Genomic DNA, 16,989 nt, shown 5'->3' with positions numbered 1-16,989 from the left:
TAATTACATAATGTTTACATGTTCGGTTAAAAGACGATGCTTCAAGAACATGCTATATGTACGGTAGGGTAGGTCACTGATCGTCAATTCTCTCGATCGACTCTTACCGGAGTCACCCCGACTCCAAACCAAATTCCAACCACATCCTTCCGCAATCATTTTCGCCGTGTTCCGGTCTTCACCTCGCCAATTCAATCCACTCAGCGCTTTTCAGCACTCGGCCGACGTGAGATATCGGAATGGGGTAAAAGTGGAGTTTTCGGGGGTGTGGGGGGGGTGGGGGGGGGGGGGGGGGGGTAGGGCCACTCACCGGTCTCCCTAACCCAGTAGTTTATCGACTTGGGCGACGCCTCCACGTAGCATTCCAGCGTGACGTCAGTGGCGAGCGGGGCGCCGACCAGCTGATTGGGCACTTGTATCACCGGGTGGACTGCAACGAGGACAAACGAGGGCATTAGAGCGACGTCGGTACTTAAAGAGAAGGTATAGAGCAGGTAGGTGGAAAGGGGTAGCTGAGAGTAGAATGGGGCTGCAGGGAGTATGAGGTTGAATGGGGCAGGATGAAAACGAGGGAAAGGGGAAGGAGGGGTAGAAAGAAGAGTCGGGCGTTGATGGGGTCATGACCGTGCGTAGAGGGGTTCAAGTGTGGAGGGAGACAAGTTTAAAGGGGACGAGAAAGAACAGTGGCGGCGCCACTGTAGCAAGAGTCACTTACATGCCGCGAAAACAACAATTAGCCGTCAAGGTGGCATGGAGATGACTCTGATTGACTGATAATGATGTAGTTGAACTATGAAATTTATTTTTGTCTTATTCCTGACCTATATTATTTAATGTTAATTAACGTCTCGCAATATACTTAGATCTACGAATGATATGCAATAATATTTACTATATAACAGTTTTTCGATATAAGTTTATATCTTCTTCAGGGCTCTTTTTCGAAGATTTCTGTTATGATTTAACAAATTAGAAAACAAATATTTGAAAAAAAAACGCCCAGGAGAGGATATAAAAAATATATCAAACTTTGGCAAATAATTGGCGTATCATTCTTAGATCTGTAGGTACAACGATCCGTAAATCAACATGAACTATGAAAGAAAATAACATAAAAATAATTGATGCCTAAGATTAATCACACTGAAACATGCATGCTTAAACTCTAGAAATAGTAAGATTAAATATGTCATTAATAAATTGAGGCAAGGAAAATTTACGTGGACATTATTAGCATAAATTTTTAAAAATAAATTCAACATAACTAAGATATCTCAAGTCACCAATTTCAAATATAGAATCCGTTACATTGAATTCAAAGTAAACCAAAAACCCGCTGAGTTCCGGTACATCGCCATCTAAAATAAAGCTTTAGTCAAGTATGTTCTACTGGTCAAAATTATAACGCGGGCACAAGTTAATATGTCGTGTTTGTATTTCGGAAAACCTTTCAAATATATTGCGTCGATCCATAAATTTCGTTTCAGGGATACTATTGCTTATATGAATACCCGGAAAAGAAGAAACCTGATGCTATACACTGTGAAATAATAAAGATTAAATTAGTTTCAAACGAATAAAATGGAACACACAAGACTGACTGATTAGAACTCGAGTGTGAGCCAGAACTTGGATCGGCACCTCCGAAAAATTGTGAAAACAATTTCATTGATTAGAGAAATACAAGGGAGAAGAGTCAATGGTTAGCATCGCATTTTGGGCGTAACTGAAGCATCGATGGTTTAACCCTACACCATGCATCAGTTGTATTAGAAGGAAGACTCACGCATAAAACGTCGTAGAAAATGACAAAAATTAAATGGAAATAGATAAAATAGCCGTCTAGAAATTCTTCTTCATTGATGGTCCGTTGCGGATGTTTTTTGATAAAGGTGAGTCCTGAGTATTCACATATATAAAAATATGTAAATACTCAGGACTCATATATTTATAATTAATGGAATCCTTTCTATTTAGTTGAAATAAATATTAGTTTTATTTAGAAATAATTTTAGCATAAATTGATTTGTAATTCGGGCATAATTCGGATATAATTAGGGCATTATTGGATAATAACCAATATATTATATGTTATTAAAGGTGAGTCCTGAGTATTCACATATTTATTATATTAATACTCAGGACTCACCTTTAATAACATATAATATATTGTTTATAACCCATTAATGCCCAAATTATATCCGAATTACAAATCTATTTATGCTAAAATTATTTCTAGAGGAAAGTAATATTTATTTCAACTTATTAGAGAATATTCCATTAAATACAAAAATAGGGAATAGTCTGTATTACACGTAACTAGTCTTACTAAATCCTACCAACTAGCTACGAGCACTGGTAAAAAGCATCGTATAGAGTGAACATGATCAACCCACTGCAAAAGTAATTGAACGGTGAAAGTGTGCAAATGATTATCATTAGATTATGCATTTTAATACATGCAATAATATACTTTATCATTATAATGTCGGAGCAGATAAAAAGATGAACGCCACTATTCTCTAAAAATGTTTCCCCCCCCTTAGAATTTCCCAAATTTTTAGTTCAATAGCTGTAAAATCCTTATTTCGCTGCACGGAAGTCATTTCTATTGAAAATTTATACTTTTTTTTGTTGAAACGTGCCTTTCATTGGAATGAAAAATATTACAGCTTAGGTCACAAATTTGGGTTCCAACGCCAAGAATTCTTTCGGTTACGAAAAAATCGTAACAGTATTTTTTCATTAGAAAATGAAATATTATTCTTTGGAACGCGACACCAGTGGTGTGACTTCATCCTAACGTGCAGAAACGGCATGCTGATTGACATGTCTCCATTATACAGAGACACATGAACTTGCTTCTGTTTGATATTGCTCGCGACTGAGCAACTTGCTCCTCCAAGTTGTTGAGCAAGATGCAGTGTGCATTGGCACATGGCGCCGAGGCAGCTTCCTGATTTACGGCGTCATTAAGGAGTAATTGCCCTGCCATTCGCTGGAGGCTTGATAGCTACACTATTGTGGATCGAGGATATCTTGTTTACGCCGGGGATGGCTCACGGAATGTTAAGCCATTACAACTCGAAAATTTTTTCGCGCGAAAGGAGTATGCAAAAACAAAGAAAATATCAAGAAAGTTGTGGATTGTTTTATAGATGCAATTTAATGCAAAAGTTGACTCGAAAAGGCACATGACCGTCTGCAACAATCTGAACTCCCTAGCAAACGCCAACTATTTAAAAAAACAAAATACCCCAACGAAAAGTTTGCTAAGTCTAACGACAGGCAAAGCAGTACAATACAGCCGTCTTAGCTAGAACAAATATACTCCCACAAATTAAGGATGGCGAGAAATTGCTTTTAATGTATTTATATTTATAGGATGAATTTATAAATTCATGCAGCTTTAAAAAGAAGTGATTGAAAATGTAATTTGTTCCTCAATTGAGGGAAAATATGAAAAATCTCACCTAAAAAGAAAAACTGACTTCTGTCGGATTATGGTCGATTTTTAGGGGAGGATGGTGGAAGGTTCATTACTTTTTGCAGAGCCTAGATGGCATGCATCACCTCTGAGACGTATTAAATTTGAAGTATGATATGCTTAGACAAGTGGCTTTTTGGTACCTATTAATCAATTATTTTTACCATTTGGTTTTAGCTCGTAAATCATATTTTTTTAGGAGAGAGATTTTTTAAATATTTCATAAAAATTAGCATTAGAATTCGGCCGCCTCCTCCGACATTTGTCACTGACTTCCTACAAGATATAATGGCGATTTTCTACTTTTGCATACAGAGAAATGAAAAAAATAGAGAAACCAACAACAAATTCAACCGATTCAGTTGTTATTTATCGTAAGTTCGACGCATTAAAATGAAATATTTTAGCATTTATCCGCAATTATTTTAACTCATCAGACGCGTTTTGGCTCACATGGTTTCGTTCATATGGTAGAAGACATCACAGTAAATGAGAACATCACGTTTATACAATGGAGGAAGAGGCTGGGGAAGATTTGAAACGTGTGAGGAAGGGGTGGGAAAACAGAAGTACATTGGGGAAACTGAAAAAAAACAGGCAACCGTGGAGATGCGGAAAAACCATGGATAGAAGGACGACTGTAGTAATAGCTGTTCAAGAACGACACCGGGAAATATCCTGGGAAACATGAAGGCCAAGAAGCAATTCTTTTATTCTCCCCCCCCCTGGCCTATCCTCTTCTATAAGGTGCTTTTCTCATTCATTATGTGATGTTATCATGTTCTCATGTAAAGTGATGTCTTATAGCAGATGATCGCTATATGAGCCAAAATGAATCGTTCGCATTGAAATAATTTTGGTAAAGTGCTATCAATTTTTATTTCAATAGTATTGTTTTCAGACACAATTTTTAACTCGCATAATAATATTGAAGCTAAACTAATTTACTCTCATAGTTTACAGTAATTCTATGCAGTTTATCATACGGCCTTTGGCAAGGTGAATTCTATCTCGTCCAATCAAAATAAAAAACAACTTTCAAGTTGTAGCACTGAAGGAACTACAGTCAGAATGCACAGGATGAATGTCTATATAAAACTTGGAAAGAATTAAAAAAAAATCATTTGATAATCCATACCATTTGCTACTTTTTTTTCTCATTATCGTTTAAACTTATAAAGCTCCCCTTGGAATGACCATATTTTTGCAGAAAAAGTATTAGAATGGCCACATAATAGTTTTTAAAAAGACTTAACGTGTGAATAGAGTTCATAAAAAATTGGTTCTATTAGGATAAACAAATGCTGCCCACACGCTAGCCACTGTTTAGCGTTTTAGCGATAAATTAAATTAGAGGAAATGCCATACCAATCATCTCCATCCTTCCCGATGGAATGTAATTGGAATTACTTACCTCAGCAATGATCTGCGCACATCAAGGCCAAGTATGTGTGCAATTACATTTCAAGAGCAGAGGAAAAGATATTTCCGGAAAAAATTTAAGTGAAGTATGAATTACCTTCATCAGTCAATACCCTCATTGTGCCAATATCATTGAAAGAGTTATACTAATATTGTCTTCGAAAGAGTTAAAGAGAAATATTTCCCTATGCACAGAGCTCATGATAATCATGATTTCTCCCCGAAGACATGAATGCCCACAGTTTGTCAGGGATAAAAACGTGGGAAATTCTCAAAATATTTGCTATTTGCTGTCAATCAAGTGAATTCCGTGGAAAGACTTAGTGAACCACCAATTAAATCCTAGAAGCGCTATGTGGCATATGTGTAGAAACTAGCCCCCCAACACTGAAATAGTGACTAACGCACGCTGTGGCTGCCTCGTGTGGGCTCTACCCTCACCTAACCAAACCAACCATCGGGTTGAATCCTTCCTAAGTGACATCATAAAGGATTTTTTACAAATGAATTTCTTCCGCCAAAATATCTTCGTTTATGTTATTTGTCGTGATTATCAAGATAATATGCGAGATACTTTTCGCATGACCATGCGTCTTAATGATACGTTAAGCATTGCTATTCTAAATGCAGTACTCCTACTGATATCATTTCGTGATCCCGATATTTTCTAACGATATAAATTGTTACATCTTAGAGAAAGTGAGGATTATATTGGATTGAATCGAGGGATGAATTCTTCTGCATCAAAGAAATAAAATTATAACCTAATAAATATACTTTATATAATAATAATATAAATTACTTAAGTACTTTGTTAATTTAACAAAACGGTGGAAAGTTTTTACACTGTTTTTATGATGCTGATTGAGCAGCTATATGCAGATATTATGCAGCTAATGCAGTTCTCAAAGCCTGCAGGTATAGTGCGTCGATGGAATTGTCTCCAACGCAGGTGATGATTTGTGGAATCTAAGACTCGAAGTATTTTATGAGAATAATTTGAGATACATCAAAATACATGATATTGTAAAGATCATATCGAAAGTAATGGCGTCGCTGACCGTAAATTAAATGCATAAAAGGTTTTTTTTCCTTAATGAGGTATAGGGTGTGTAATTGGATTTGAAGATGGAGTGGATAGGTACTTGGCATAGGATTGAGGAAGTCGCGCAGTCAGGGAATTACGAGGAACTACGACTGGCTTTGGCGACCCTGCCAAGTCCGGCGTGTATATGCCCCTGCTGCGTAACCTAGCTGCGGCCGCGGTTTACCAATCCACCGTGGAAACGGGCGTTGCGTTGCCAGGCAATGAATTATCTCAATACCTACCCACTGCCACATTAAACGGTGCTACGTGTATTCAACCACAGACAGACCTTTAAGCATACGATGGGCGACACCGCAGGAACCAGATATTATCAGTCTGACATTCGTCATCCAAGTTGCTTTCTTGAAATTACGTTGATAGATGTATATAAACCAGAAAAACAAAGAATAAAACTAATGTGCGTGAAGTCTTCTCGGGAATTCTACCGGTTCAATTTGTTGTAAATTATACCAAAGTTTCAAGAGACAACGCGTCTATCGTTATCAGGGTGAATGAATAAATTTGGCTGAACAAGAAGCATAGAGATGTTACTTCAACAATTACAATAATAAGGTCACTCTTTATCGGCCGGAAAGATGTAGGTAATTCGGATAAAGAGGAGGATTTCTATCATTTTTTTCCTCCTTTTTTACGAATGACCAGGATATTTCCGGCAAATTTGGAGTAAGTTGATTGCTCAAATTGCTTATAGCTACATCGTACATTATAAAAGTCACACATATTGCTCTAGCACAGCCAAATTGAATTGCTTTAATCATTCAAGCATCGCGACTTAATTCTAGAGATACGATGCATTAAATGGAAGATAAGAGTGGTGATTAACGCATGACAAGTGGAAAATATTACAACATTGCAAATTGAGGATATAATTAGAGTTTCCTAATTCAAATAAAGGCACGGAGTCAAGGATTCTTTATAGTCTTGTTTGAATAAGATAATGAATTTATTTCTCCTAGCACTGCAGGAACAAGTGACTTTGTACGCAGTCACGCGCACGGGTGCAAAGTTAAATACACCAACGGATGAAGTTCGCCATGAAAAAATATTTGGCTTAGCCGGAATTCGAACCCAGATCTCCCGACTGCCGGTCAGGTGTGATAGCCATTTACACCACCAAGCCATTGGTGTATTTAACTTTGCACCCGTGCGCGTGACTGCGTACAAAGTCACTTGTTCCTGCAGTGGATTGAAATTCGTCGTCGCAGATCAGCGACAAAATAAGGGTTTTTCACCCCGACAGTGGCTTAGTAAGCACGACCCTCGCCACATGTGCCACAGTGTGGACTTGTGACGTCAACATATTGTTCGGTAAAACCCATCCCGAATTTCGATCTGAGAAAATGGCTTGGTGATTTAAATGGCTAACACAGCTCACCGACAATCGGGAGATCCGGGATCGAATTCCGGCTAAGCCAAATATTCTTTCATGGCGAATATCATCCGTTGGTGTATTTTTTCTCCGAATTTATTTTACGTGCCATGGGCTCCGTTGGGATATAGTGAAGTTTCTAAGTTCTCAATAATACCATGAAATAACAGATAATGTAGGTTATGTACCTAATACAACGGAGGTAGCCATGTGTTATATTTAGTAGAAAAATCTTTTACTGTCATCGTCAGTTATCAATCTAAATATTAGTTGGACGCAGTTCTCAACGCAATTCTCCTATTATCCAATTTTTATCACAGCCAAATTTTTCTTTGTCTTATTTAATCAAGAATTTTCAGCATATCGTACCGTGAAAAATCCACAAAAAGTGTAAATGATAAAGTAGGCAATGAAGACGCCTAATAACAGTGTTTCAATGTATCATCACGAGGAGGCTAATTTTCAATTCCCTCTATAATAGAGCGTCGATATTATATTTTGTTCTTGGTTGATATGCTTTTGCTGAAAGTAAGTAACCTAGAATAGAACTTAAGAGCTGAGGAACGCGAAATCACGTGAAGCTTGCATTCGAACACAAAATGTGCCGAGAAATTACATTTTCTGGAGTTCGGAAAATTTCACCACGACAAAATGCAACCAAAATACAGAAAATAGTGCATTTGGCCTATAAGATACCTGTAAAGAACAAAAGATACGTAGATCGAGACAACATACTTCCCTTGCCTTCTTCAGCATGTTTTCCCAAAAAAGTTGAGTTTCACAGATCCAAGGAAATAATTTATTACTTACAGAAGAAAAAGTAAGCCTCAGGGTATAATAATCATCAACAGCAGAAACATACTTCCTACGCTCATTATGAATCCATAATCTAAAAACGCCCCATCGATTCATTGGCAAAGTTTGGTTATTATTTACGATAGCTATTGTTATCCGGGGTGGCATGGACAAAATATTATAATGCCGGCTTCGTTTAGAGTTCTGCGATATATAATTAGGAATTAAGGGAGAAGTCAGAGGATGAAATTACAGCGAGAAAGTCAATTATTACCGAAAGGTGATGCGTTAATTACTCGCCAAAAAATAGGGTGGACTTAATTTAAAAATTAGGAAGCATGTATTAAGTTCTTGGTGGTTAGGCAATTAAAAACTAATTTCCAGCATCTTTAGTCTTTTGTCTCTTTGTATCACATGCACCGTAGACTTGAGCTTCGTTTCAATTAACATGACCCATCTGCATAACTAATTTTGACCAAATTAGCATAAATTGTGAACAGGCCATCTCTCACAGATCTCTATGAAGTTAGTTTTATCTCTTTTCGGCCTTTAAAGTCGAAACTTACGTATCCTGCAGCATAATTCTCATCACGGATTAATAGAGACCCCATTAGTGCGTTAAATGGCGGAAGAATAAGAGGAAACCGTCAGATTAAAAAGAAATACTCAAGGAAAGGCGAATAGCGAATCGGATGCCGAATGGTCCCAGAGGCTATTCGGCATCCGATCTTTAATTAGGTACCTCTTAACAATTCAATGGGCACTGTTTGGATACACACATTGATAGGCTTCGCCAATCGAAGACTGGCAATTTGCCAGCCGTAGACCACATCGATAACTCCTTCGGCAAAATGGAATTTTCAGGTTTATTAGTATCTCACGAGCTATGAGTTTCCGAAGCCCGATATCGGATGCAGATCCATTGAAATCGAACAAAGAGTGATATTAATCAAGATGTCTGCATCATATCTCTCCCTAAATTCACTAGGAGACTGTTTCTCAATGAAGTTGCAAATGTGAACTATTTTACCAGATAGATATTACTCAGAAGATTAGACAAATTTACGTCTTCCCTTTTAATTTCAATGGTCCATCACTGTGAAAATACTGAGATAATACAGTCTGCAACCGAATTTTATTTTAAAAAGTCTCATTTTAAGCTGTGGAGGAAAAATTACTCACGTTAATCTTTCGCATAAGTACTGTGTTCCACGGCTCAAGTGATTTACATTTGCGAATGTCGAAATGATAAAAATTTATATATGGAACAGAAAAGGTATGTTTCTAGCTTATTATGGCAAGAAAAAATAGACTTTTGACTGTATTAATCTGTTACCTTATGTGACCTGCAGTGATGCAACTACTTTAGAAAGACATAGAAGGAACAAAGGGATGTTAGATATCGTGAATATCCAGACGCGAGTCCTTCTCAGAGTCCCTTAAACATCACTCAGTTCCTAACAGCCTTAACGATTGAAGCAGAGTTTTTTCTCAAAAAATAAATAAAAGAAATCAATAAAAAAGTGGGATGCCTAAGAATACTCTATAAAAATACTAAAGGTTGAAGAAGAATTTTAAGTTGAAAATTTGGCCGAAAAGAACCCAAGGATGAACTAGATTGGTTAAAACTTGATGGATATTATGGGGACTTTTATGCTGTATAACAGCCACTGATAAATGATAGGTAATATGGAACATAATTTGATGAAATTGTTGGCAAATAATATTAATAACACGTCTTTATTGGGGGAGATTGGCACTAGAAAGTCCCATCTTCCATCTAACCCATAGGGTTGATTTGTAAAACATACCGAATTAATTGATGTTATCTTATAATAGAGTATCAATAGAAAAACATATAGTATAGCGCGTGTTGTAAACTTTCAGCAAATATTTTTATACCAATTAACTGAATTGAGAATCTTAACATGTCAATAATTATCACCAGCTGCCTGGGTGTTAAGTTATAGCGTATATTCAAGAGAAAGAAAATTGAGCGATGAAACATTAATTAGATGCAGAACGTAGACAGAACCATCGTAATAAGGATCTTCGTTGAATCTGAGGTAGGTAACGAATACTTCATCCCAAGCGGTTCACATTTCACGGAGCTCTCTAAAGAGATACTCCGAAAGAATGTTTATAAATGGTCTTGTCTTTCCCATGGTGCATTTAATCCCGAACTAACCCATATACTGCCGCTGTCTCTCGCTGCCTGAAATTTTATGATAACGAAAACCACGGTATCTGGGAGAAAAAGTACGGGCCCTCTGTTCGAGCGAAAATAAAACAACCTGAGGACTAGACAGACAGCCAGAAATGATTTTCGCTGGCTGCATAGACCTCAGAACGGATTGCAATGAGAATCTGGGACGGGGAAATGTGGAGGGCGGCGAAAACTTTTGAAATTCCCCTCCTCCCTCCTCTTCGTATTCACTATGTAGTGTTGGATTAGTCTTCTGCTCGACTGGGGAGCTTTGATCGGTTCCTGCATAAGCTAAGGCCGGGAACGGGAAAAAGAATGGAGTCATTCAACTCACATGAAAGTAAAAAGATTTATTTTTCTCAACAAGGTTTCCGGTTTGCCCAGAACACAAACACGCCCGTACCTCCATCGACGGGTGCATTGAAACTATTGGAAAACTTTGGCTAAGGTAATTATGGGAACAGTAAGGACTTACGATATCTCCCCGGAAGAGTTAATAAACCACATTTTAAAACGATATAGGAGTTCTTTCCACTACGATTATTAAGATATATATTATACTCCAATGATTCTCAGCTTTAGTAAATTATATTTTTTCCGCTATTTGTTGCCATTAAAATTAGCTATCTTATCACCCTCAGTTCATAAGATTTCTGTCATCCTTTGCAAAAATGCATATTTTTTTTCTCAAAATTTGTTTTTATTAGGTATATAGTTTCCATAAATTTAAAAATATTTTTAAAATACTTTTTATCAATGGAGAAACCAAGAAATGCAACTAAAAATTTTGCTTCATTGTATTTATTTTACGGAGAAAAATAAATTCTGTATTCCTTCTTGGTTTACGGATGAATTCAAGGATCATTTTTAGGCGATAGAGCAAAGGAATGAGGAAATGAGTAAATCCATTATAAACTCCGAATAGATTAAATGGTGAATGTCTTACAATGTAGCGATTGTTTTTTCCACGGTCACTTTAATGGATAGAAAACAAAAATAAGTTTTGATCGCAGAATTAAGTGGTAATGTAAAAACGATAAGCAAAATAGCAGAATAAATATTTTTTAGAAAATATGGATATCACAAGTATCTTTAAATACAAAATCGGTATTGAAGTGTTTCATAAATGAAAATGTTAAAAGTAATTTCAAAGTTTACTTGCGTTATAATTTTCAATACCTGCATCATTATAACTGTAACGCCTCATAATCATGAATTTATTTTTAAATATGTATTTTATATTTAAATATGTTTTATTTAAACTGAGGTTCAGATTTAAATATGTTTTAATTATACTGACGTTCAGATCTTTCATTATTTTTTTTCGTTTTGCAAATGTATCTTCCATTTCCAAGCCTTATTATTTGAAATAATGAGATTTAAAATAAATAAAAAAAGTACCGAAAATCAATTTTACCGTGTAAAGAATTAACCAATAAAAAATTTATCCAATAGATAAAAATAAACAATTTATGAATTTTATGTAACCTACATTTTATGCAGTTGCTTGGTTAGCCTGTTGTTCGCTATGTTGTAGTATTATATTTTTATTTTGTTATTTACGTTGGTTTTGATTAATTAGATTACAATCAATTTCACTGTAACCATATACAGTTCTTTTACAAAAATTATTTGCGTGTTTGCATATCCAAACCATTTTAAATAATCTTTTTGATACATTTTATCCTAAACTAAAACTGTATTGTTTTTTTTCAAAACGTCGGCAGGCACGTTTTTTTATAAATGACTTAATTCTCAATAGTTCACATTTAAATATAAAAAGAATGAAGAACAAAAGAAGTGTATTTAGTGTTTTATCAGATAGTTGAGCAGTTGTACCAGTTGAAAATAAAAACCGTGTGTTCATGTTCGAGTCACCCACTTTTTTTCCTAGATGGTTATTGAAAATGAGTGTAAAGAAAGAAGGATAGCTCTTAAAAGAATCCTCAGGAGTTTGCCTGGACCTAGTAAGTCTCTGTTGTAATGAGATGCAAGACCCTCATAAACGGATAATGACCTCGTGCTTTAATAATTTAAAGATGAGTACCGTAATCACAAATACGCATATCAAGAACACCGATTGTTTTAAACATGGTATTACACTAGTCATTAGTCAGCAAAGCGAGGGTTGGTCCTATACATAATTCCAATGATTTTTCGTATCAACCAGTCTTTCAACACTCACATATAAATACTGTAAAAGGTCACCTACCAAATAGAATATTTTGGAAATTTTATCTTCTCTTCGAAACGCTAAAAAATACAATTGTACCTGGTGAATGGCATTATGGATTTTCACAAGTACAGACGGTGTTTCACCTTATTTTTTATTATGCAATCACGAATCATAACATTTTCTATCTTATAAGCCTGTCTTTTGCAGTTAAATTCATGGCCTGGCATGGGTAGAAATTTTCACTGAAGCTCCACAATTTTTGTCTACATATGAGCAAAGGGTAAGGATAAATATGGGTAATTCACCATGAGACGGAGATATTAAGCTCCAATATGAAAGGCTTTCATCTCTACCTGGAATTGAATACAGGAGTCGCTTTACTACCAAAAATATATAAATATATAAAAGAGATCGCTTTTTCTTTACTCCCGCTAGAAAGGCTTACAGAAATCATTTATTATTTGTGAGTCGTAAAAAAATGTTGGTGTAATATACATATAATTCCAGGAAATTTAGATTAGAAACAGGGGGACGTTGGCTACTATCAAATAGGCACATTTATTCCTTCATGATTGTCTTGAATTGAAAAAATTATAAAAGAGAATGTCAGTATAATAAAATCTAGTTGCGAAAGAAGTTTTAATGTTTTTTTTTAATTTTTATTCCCATGGCACCAGTGAAAATGAGCGCGTTACACAGTACCTATCAAAATTTTTGATTGCTATTCAAGCTGACTTTCCGTCTGTGCGTAAACTTTTTAAGCTTTTCTAAGTACTCGTCAAACAAATTCATTTCCTTCTTCTACAAAATAAACAGTGAATTATTTATCTTGGGCTCATTCTGAAATTAGGTTGATTTACCTTAACCTTCATTCAGAAGCACAACGTATATTATTAGCGTTAAAATGTGATGGTTGAATACATGTTGAATGAATGGGTGTCGACCTTTCCAAACAGTCATTGGTATTCTCTTTCATTCTACAATTAGAAAAACACTAACATTAAGTAATTGTTTTCGTTTTATTTTCATTATTAAAGCAATAGTGTAAATGAAGGTAAGCAAATTGTGGTTAAATGGAGAAGGCAAATAATTTAAATATCTACGAAAATTACACAGAACATTATTGAGATGAAAGAACAAATATTGTTTATCCCTATATCCCAATTTAAGAAATAACTAGCGATACTCTCCCAATACGATTTTTCAATGATATTATACGGCGTTTTGCCTATGATTTCCAATTAAAATGATGCAAAATTGAATTAAGATTTTGCATTGTTGCTGACCCTTGGAATTTTCAATGAATATATTTGAAGTTTTATCTTAAAATTCGTTAGAAAATATGCATTTCTTAATTTAAAACCAGCTTAAATGAGTGGAAATGCAAATGCATAAATGTTTATTCAGCGAAAGCATAGTAGAGTGAATGATGAAAACGAATACACAGCTTCCTCAGCCATTGATTTTAGCACTGCAGAATATTCATCATCCGCCCCATTACACAACGCAAACATCACGTATGGATGACCTCTTCACCTCGGTTTGACGCCAAACTTGGCATACGCTCAAGGCTCCAATGATGATTGATTGCGCTCGGCGAAGCGAAGCACAAGGGAGACAAGGACGACCCCTACAACGCGACGATTGCAACGCTTAACAACTACGATGAATTTTTAATTTAAAAAATGAGCCTCTTCTACATCTGCATGCTACCCCCGAGTCACCTCAAATAGCTCGAAGAGGGAAGATTCATGGCATGAGCTCCGTATTTATTGAGTAAAAATTATTATAATTTAGGGGGTGAGAAGCCAAGGGGTATAAGTAGAGATATGCGAAAATCGCACTTTCATTTTTATTTTATCTCACTTTCAACAAGTTTATCGCATTTTGTAGCGTCTATTTTTTATTTTCTTAATGAGGTAGATGACGATAGAATAGAGTGAAACACAGTTATATGACAAAATACAGAATATTTTAAATAATTATGTTGTAGAACAATAAAAAATAAAGGAATAAGACATATAGTGGCGAAGGTGTAGCTTGCCCGCGTCCACTTGCAGTTCGCGGCCACGTAGAGTCCCAGCCAACTAGCAGCTGGCCAGTCGCTCACATGCTTTAAGCGGTGAGTGTCAGCGGAGCATTTAAACTAATGCTCGGCACAAAATGTACGTATTTTGCCGTCGAAAAGGCAAATTTGCGTAAAAATATCATAAAAGTCCAGTCATCGCATCTATGTCGCATTTATTTGCGCACATCGCATCTATATTGCATTTATCGCATTTGCGATTTTCACGCATCTCTAGATATAAGTGATTTTTTTAATAAACAGAGTTAGGTACACAAATTATATAAAGAAAACAAACGAATTCAACTTGATTTTAGTGGTGTATTTGAGTTTTCACGCGTTGTCAGCTCAGAAAATAGATTCACTCATATCCCTTGGCCATTAAGTTTTTGTTTATTTCATGCCTTAATTTCTGTGGCTAACTCTGTTTAGAAAAAAATATCACTTGTACCCTCTGTTGCTCACACCATCAATTTTGAAGAGTTGGCTGGAATAAAAATACCATAGAGTAATCTAAATTACTTTTTATTCGCGCGAATTAGTTCGGTGACACACATCTCTGATTTTATCACTTCTGTCGGGGATAAGAAAATGGTACTGATACCTTCCGTGACAAAATAAAAGATTTCCACTCACGACTGCTCCATTAATCATAGCTTCACAGACTTCAGATTTCGAGCGGTTCCCGGTCTAATACGTGAGAAAGATGGGGAAGCATGCAATCTGCATAAAAAAGCCTTGTAACACTGAAAGCTATACTATATACGACATTACACTAAAAGCTGTAAAATAGAAACCCATGTAAAACTTTTTCTCATTTGTACAACATTTCCTTCTCAGTTTTGTAACTATAAAAGCTACTTAATGCTGCGTTTACTCTAACTTTAATTGTGTGGAGCATGACAAGTATAAAATCATTTATGAAGTTAACACTGTCGCCAGACTTACGTTGACCAATGTTCAGGATTCAAATTGTATCTCACACATTCCCGTACCTTAGTGTTACTCCGCTCAAAATAACTGATTCCTCCTATTTTCAAAATTATACCAACGTCACACTCCTTGAAATTCCTGATGTTCCTTCTAGTCCTAAGGGTTGAAATTTAGTCATGGTGCTAGCTCAATGAAAATTTTGACAATATACTCTCTGTTACATGCTTCTCACACTTTTTCTGTTCCTGCGTGAACCGAATTCGCTCTTTACCCATTTCCAATGTCACACTTTAGTCAGACATACGCTGCACATACCATCTTTCATTCCAAAATAGAGAAATGCAGTTATTTGAGAACTAGATCTTCAAAAGAATCAATTTCCCAATAATTACGCGGTAAGTATAGTAACTAAAGAGGTCAATTTCAACATTGCACGGAAGAAAAATAGAAAATAATCGTATTTGTGGATGAACTTGGTGGTTCAAGAAAACATTCCTTAAAATTCACATTGGCAAAGTATTATCTAAAAAATACTTGCTACGCTAAGCCAATGATGATTAATCACATATTAATATTGAACACATATTATTATAAAAAGGAAAACAATGAATAAGGTATATTGCTACTTTCCATTGTTAATTAAGAAGATTATACTTTTTATAAATTCCTATATACAAGTTATTTGAGATTTTATAAGCAGATTCAGCGTACCTTCTCAATAGTTGATGATATTAAAAGATTCTGAATCCAAATTCCGAGTTATCAGAAACTTACATTTTAGCTAAAGAAATTTCCCATCATGATTCTCTTACTTCAAATTGCACCCTCCACAATTCGAATTTACGTTTCCGTTTCATTAAATTTCAAACGATGGACGCCCCATGGAATAGAAGAGGAAAAGACGAATTTTCATGCAAATTCCAGCCACATTATAAGTTTTTACTCCACCTGTCAGCGGAGCGCATTCAACACCGCTAGAGGTGAGAACCTGGCTACTCGAATTGGTAACTCGGGATGAAGTTTTATCAAGTTCAAAGCTCCTGACGAAAATGCGAGAAAACTGGATCTCCTATGAAATTTTTAATCTACAGGAAGCCACCGAGATAGTTAAAAGAGCTAATGTTCCAAAAGTTTCCGCGGCATGCATCCCATTGGTTTTAAAGTTGGGGCTTGATTTTCAATGACGTTAGGCAGGTAATATGTTTTCCCGAATGCGATGCTTTTTTACGTGAGAAAATGCAGAAAGAATGTAGGAATCATCAAGAAGGAAAAACTTCAGTTAGATTTAGTATATTCCGACCCTAAAAGTTCTTCAATGTTTTCAGTTCTACGATGAAAACCATACCAAAATGATTGGGCAATCATAGCTTCTTTCACTGAATCTCATAATTAAGACTAAAATATTTTCAAATGTGAGCGAGGATAGAG

General features: G+C 35.8%; 1 protein-coding gene across 1 annotated transcript in view; it reads right to left on the bottom strand.

Moving 5' to 3' along the window:
• The window catches only part of LOC124165295 (lachesin-like), a 1,070,179-nt gene that overhangs the window by 102,009 nt on the left and 951,181 nt on the right, over positions 1-16,989 (bottom strand). The window contains exon 9 of the mRNA XM_046542639.1: positions 311-430. Within this exon, the coding sequence (XP_046398595.1) occupies positions 311-430 (120 nt within the window). The remainder of the gene's footprint in view (positions 1-310; positions 431-16,989) is intronic.

Source organism: Ischnura elegans, chromosome 9, assembly GCF_921293095.1.
Source record: "Ischnura elegans chromosome 9, ioIscEleg1.1, whole genome shotgun sequence".
NCBI classification, from domain to species: domain Eukaryota; kingdom Metazoa; phylum Arthropoda; class Insecta; order Odonata; family Coenagrionidae; genus Ischnura; species Ischnura elegans.
This window is presented reverse-complemented; position numbering and strand designations above follow the sequence as displayed.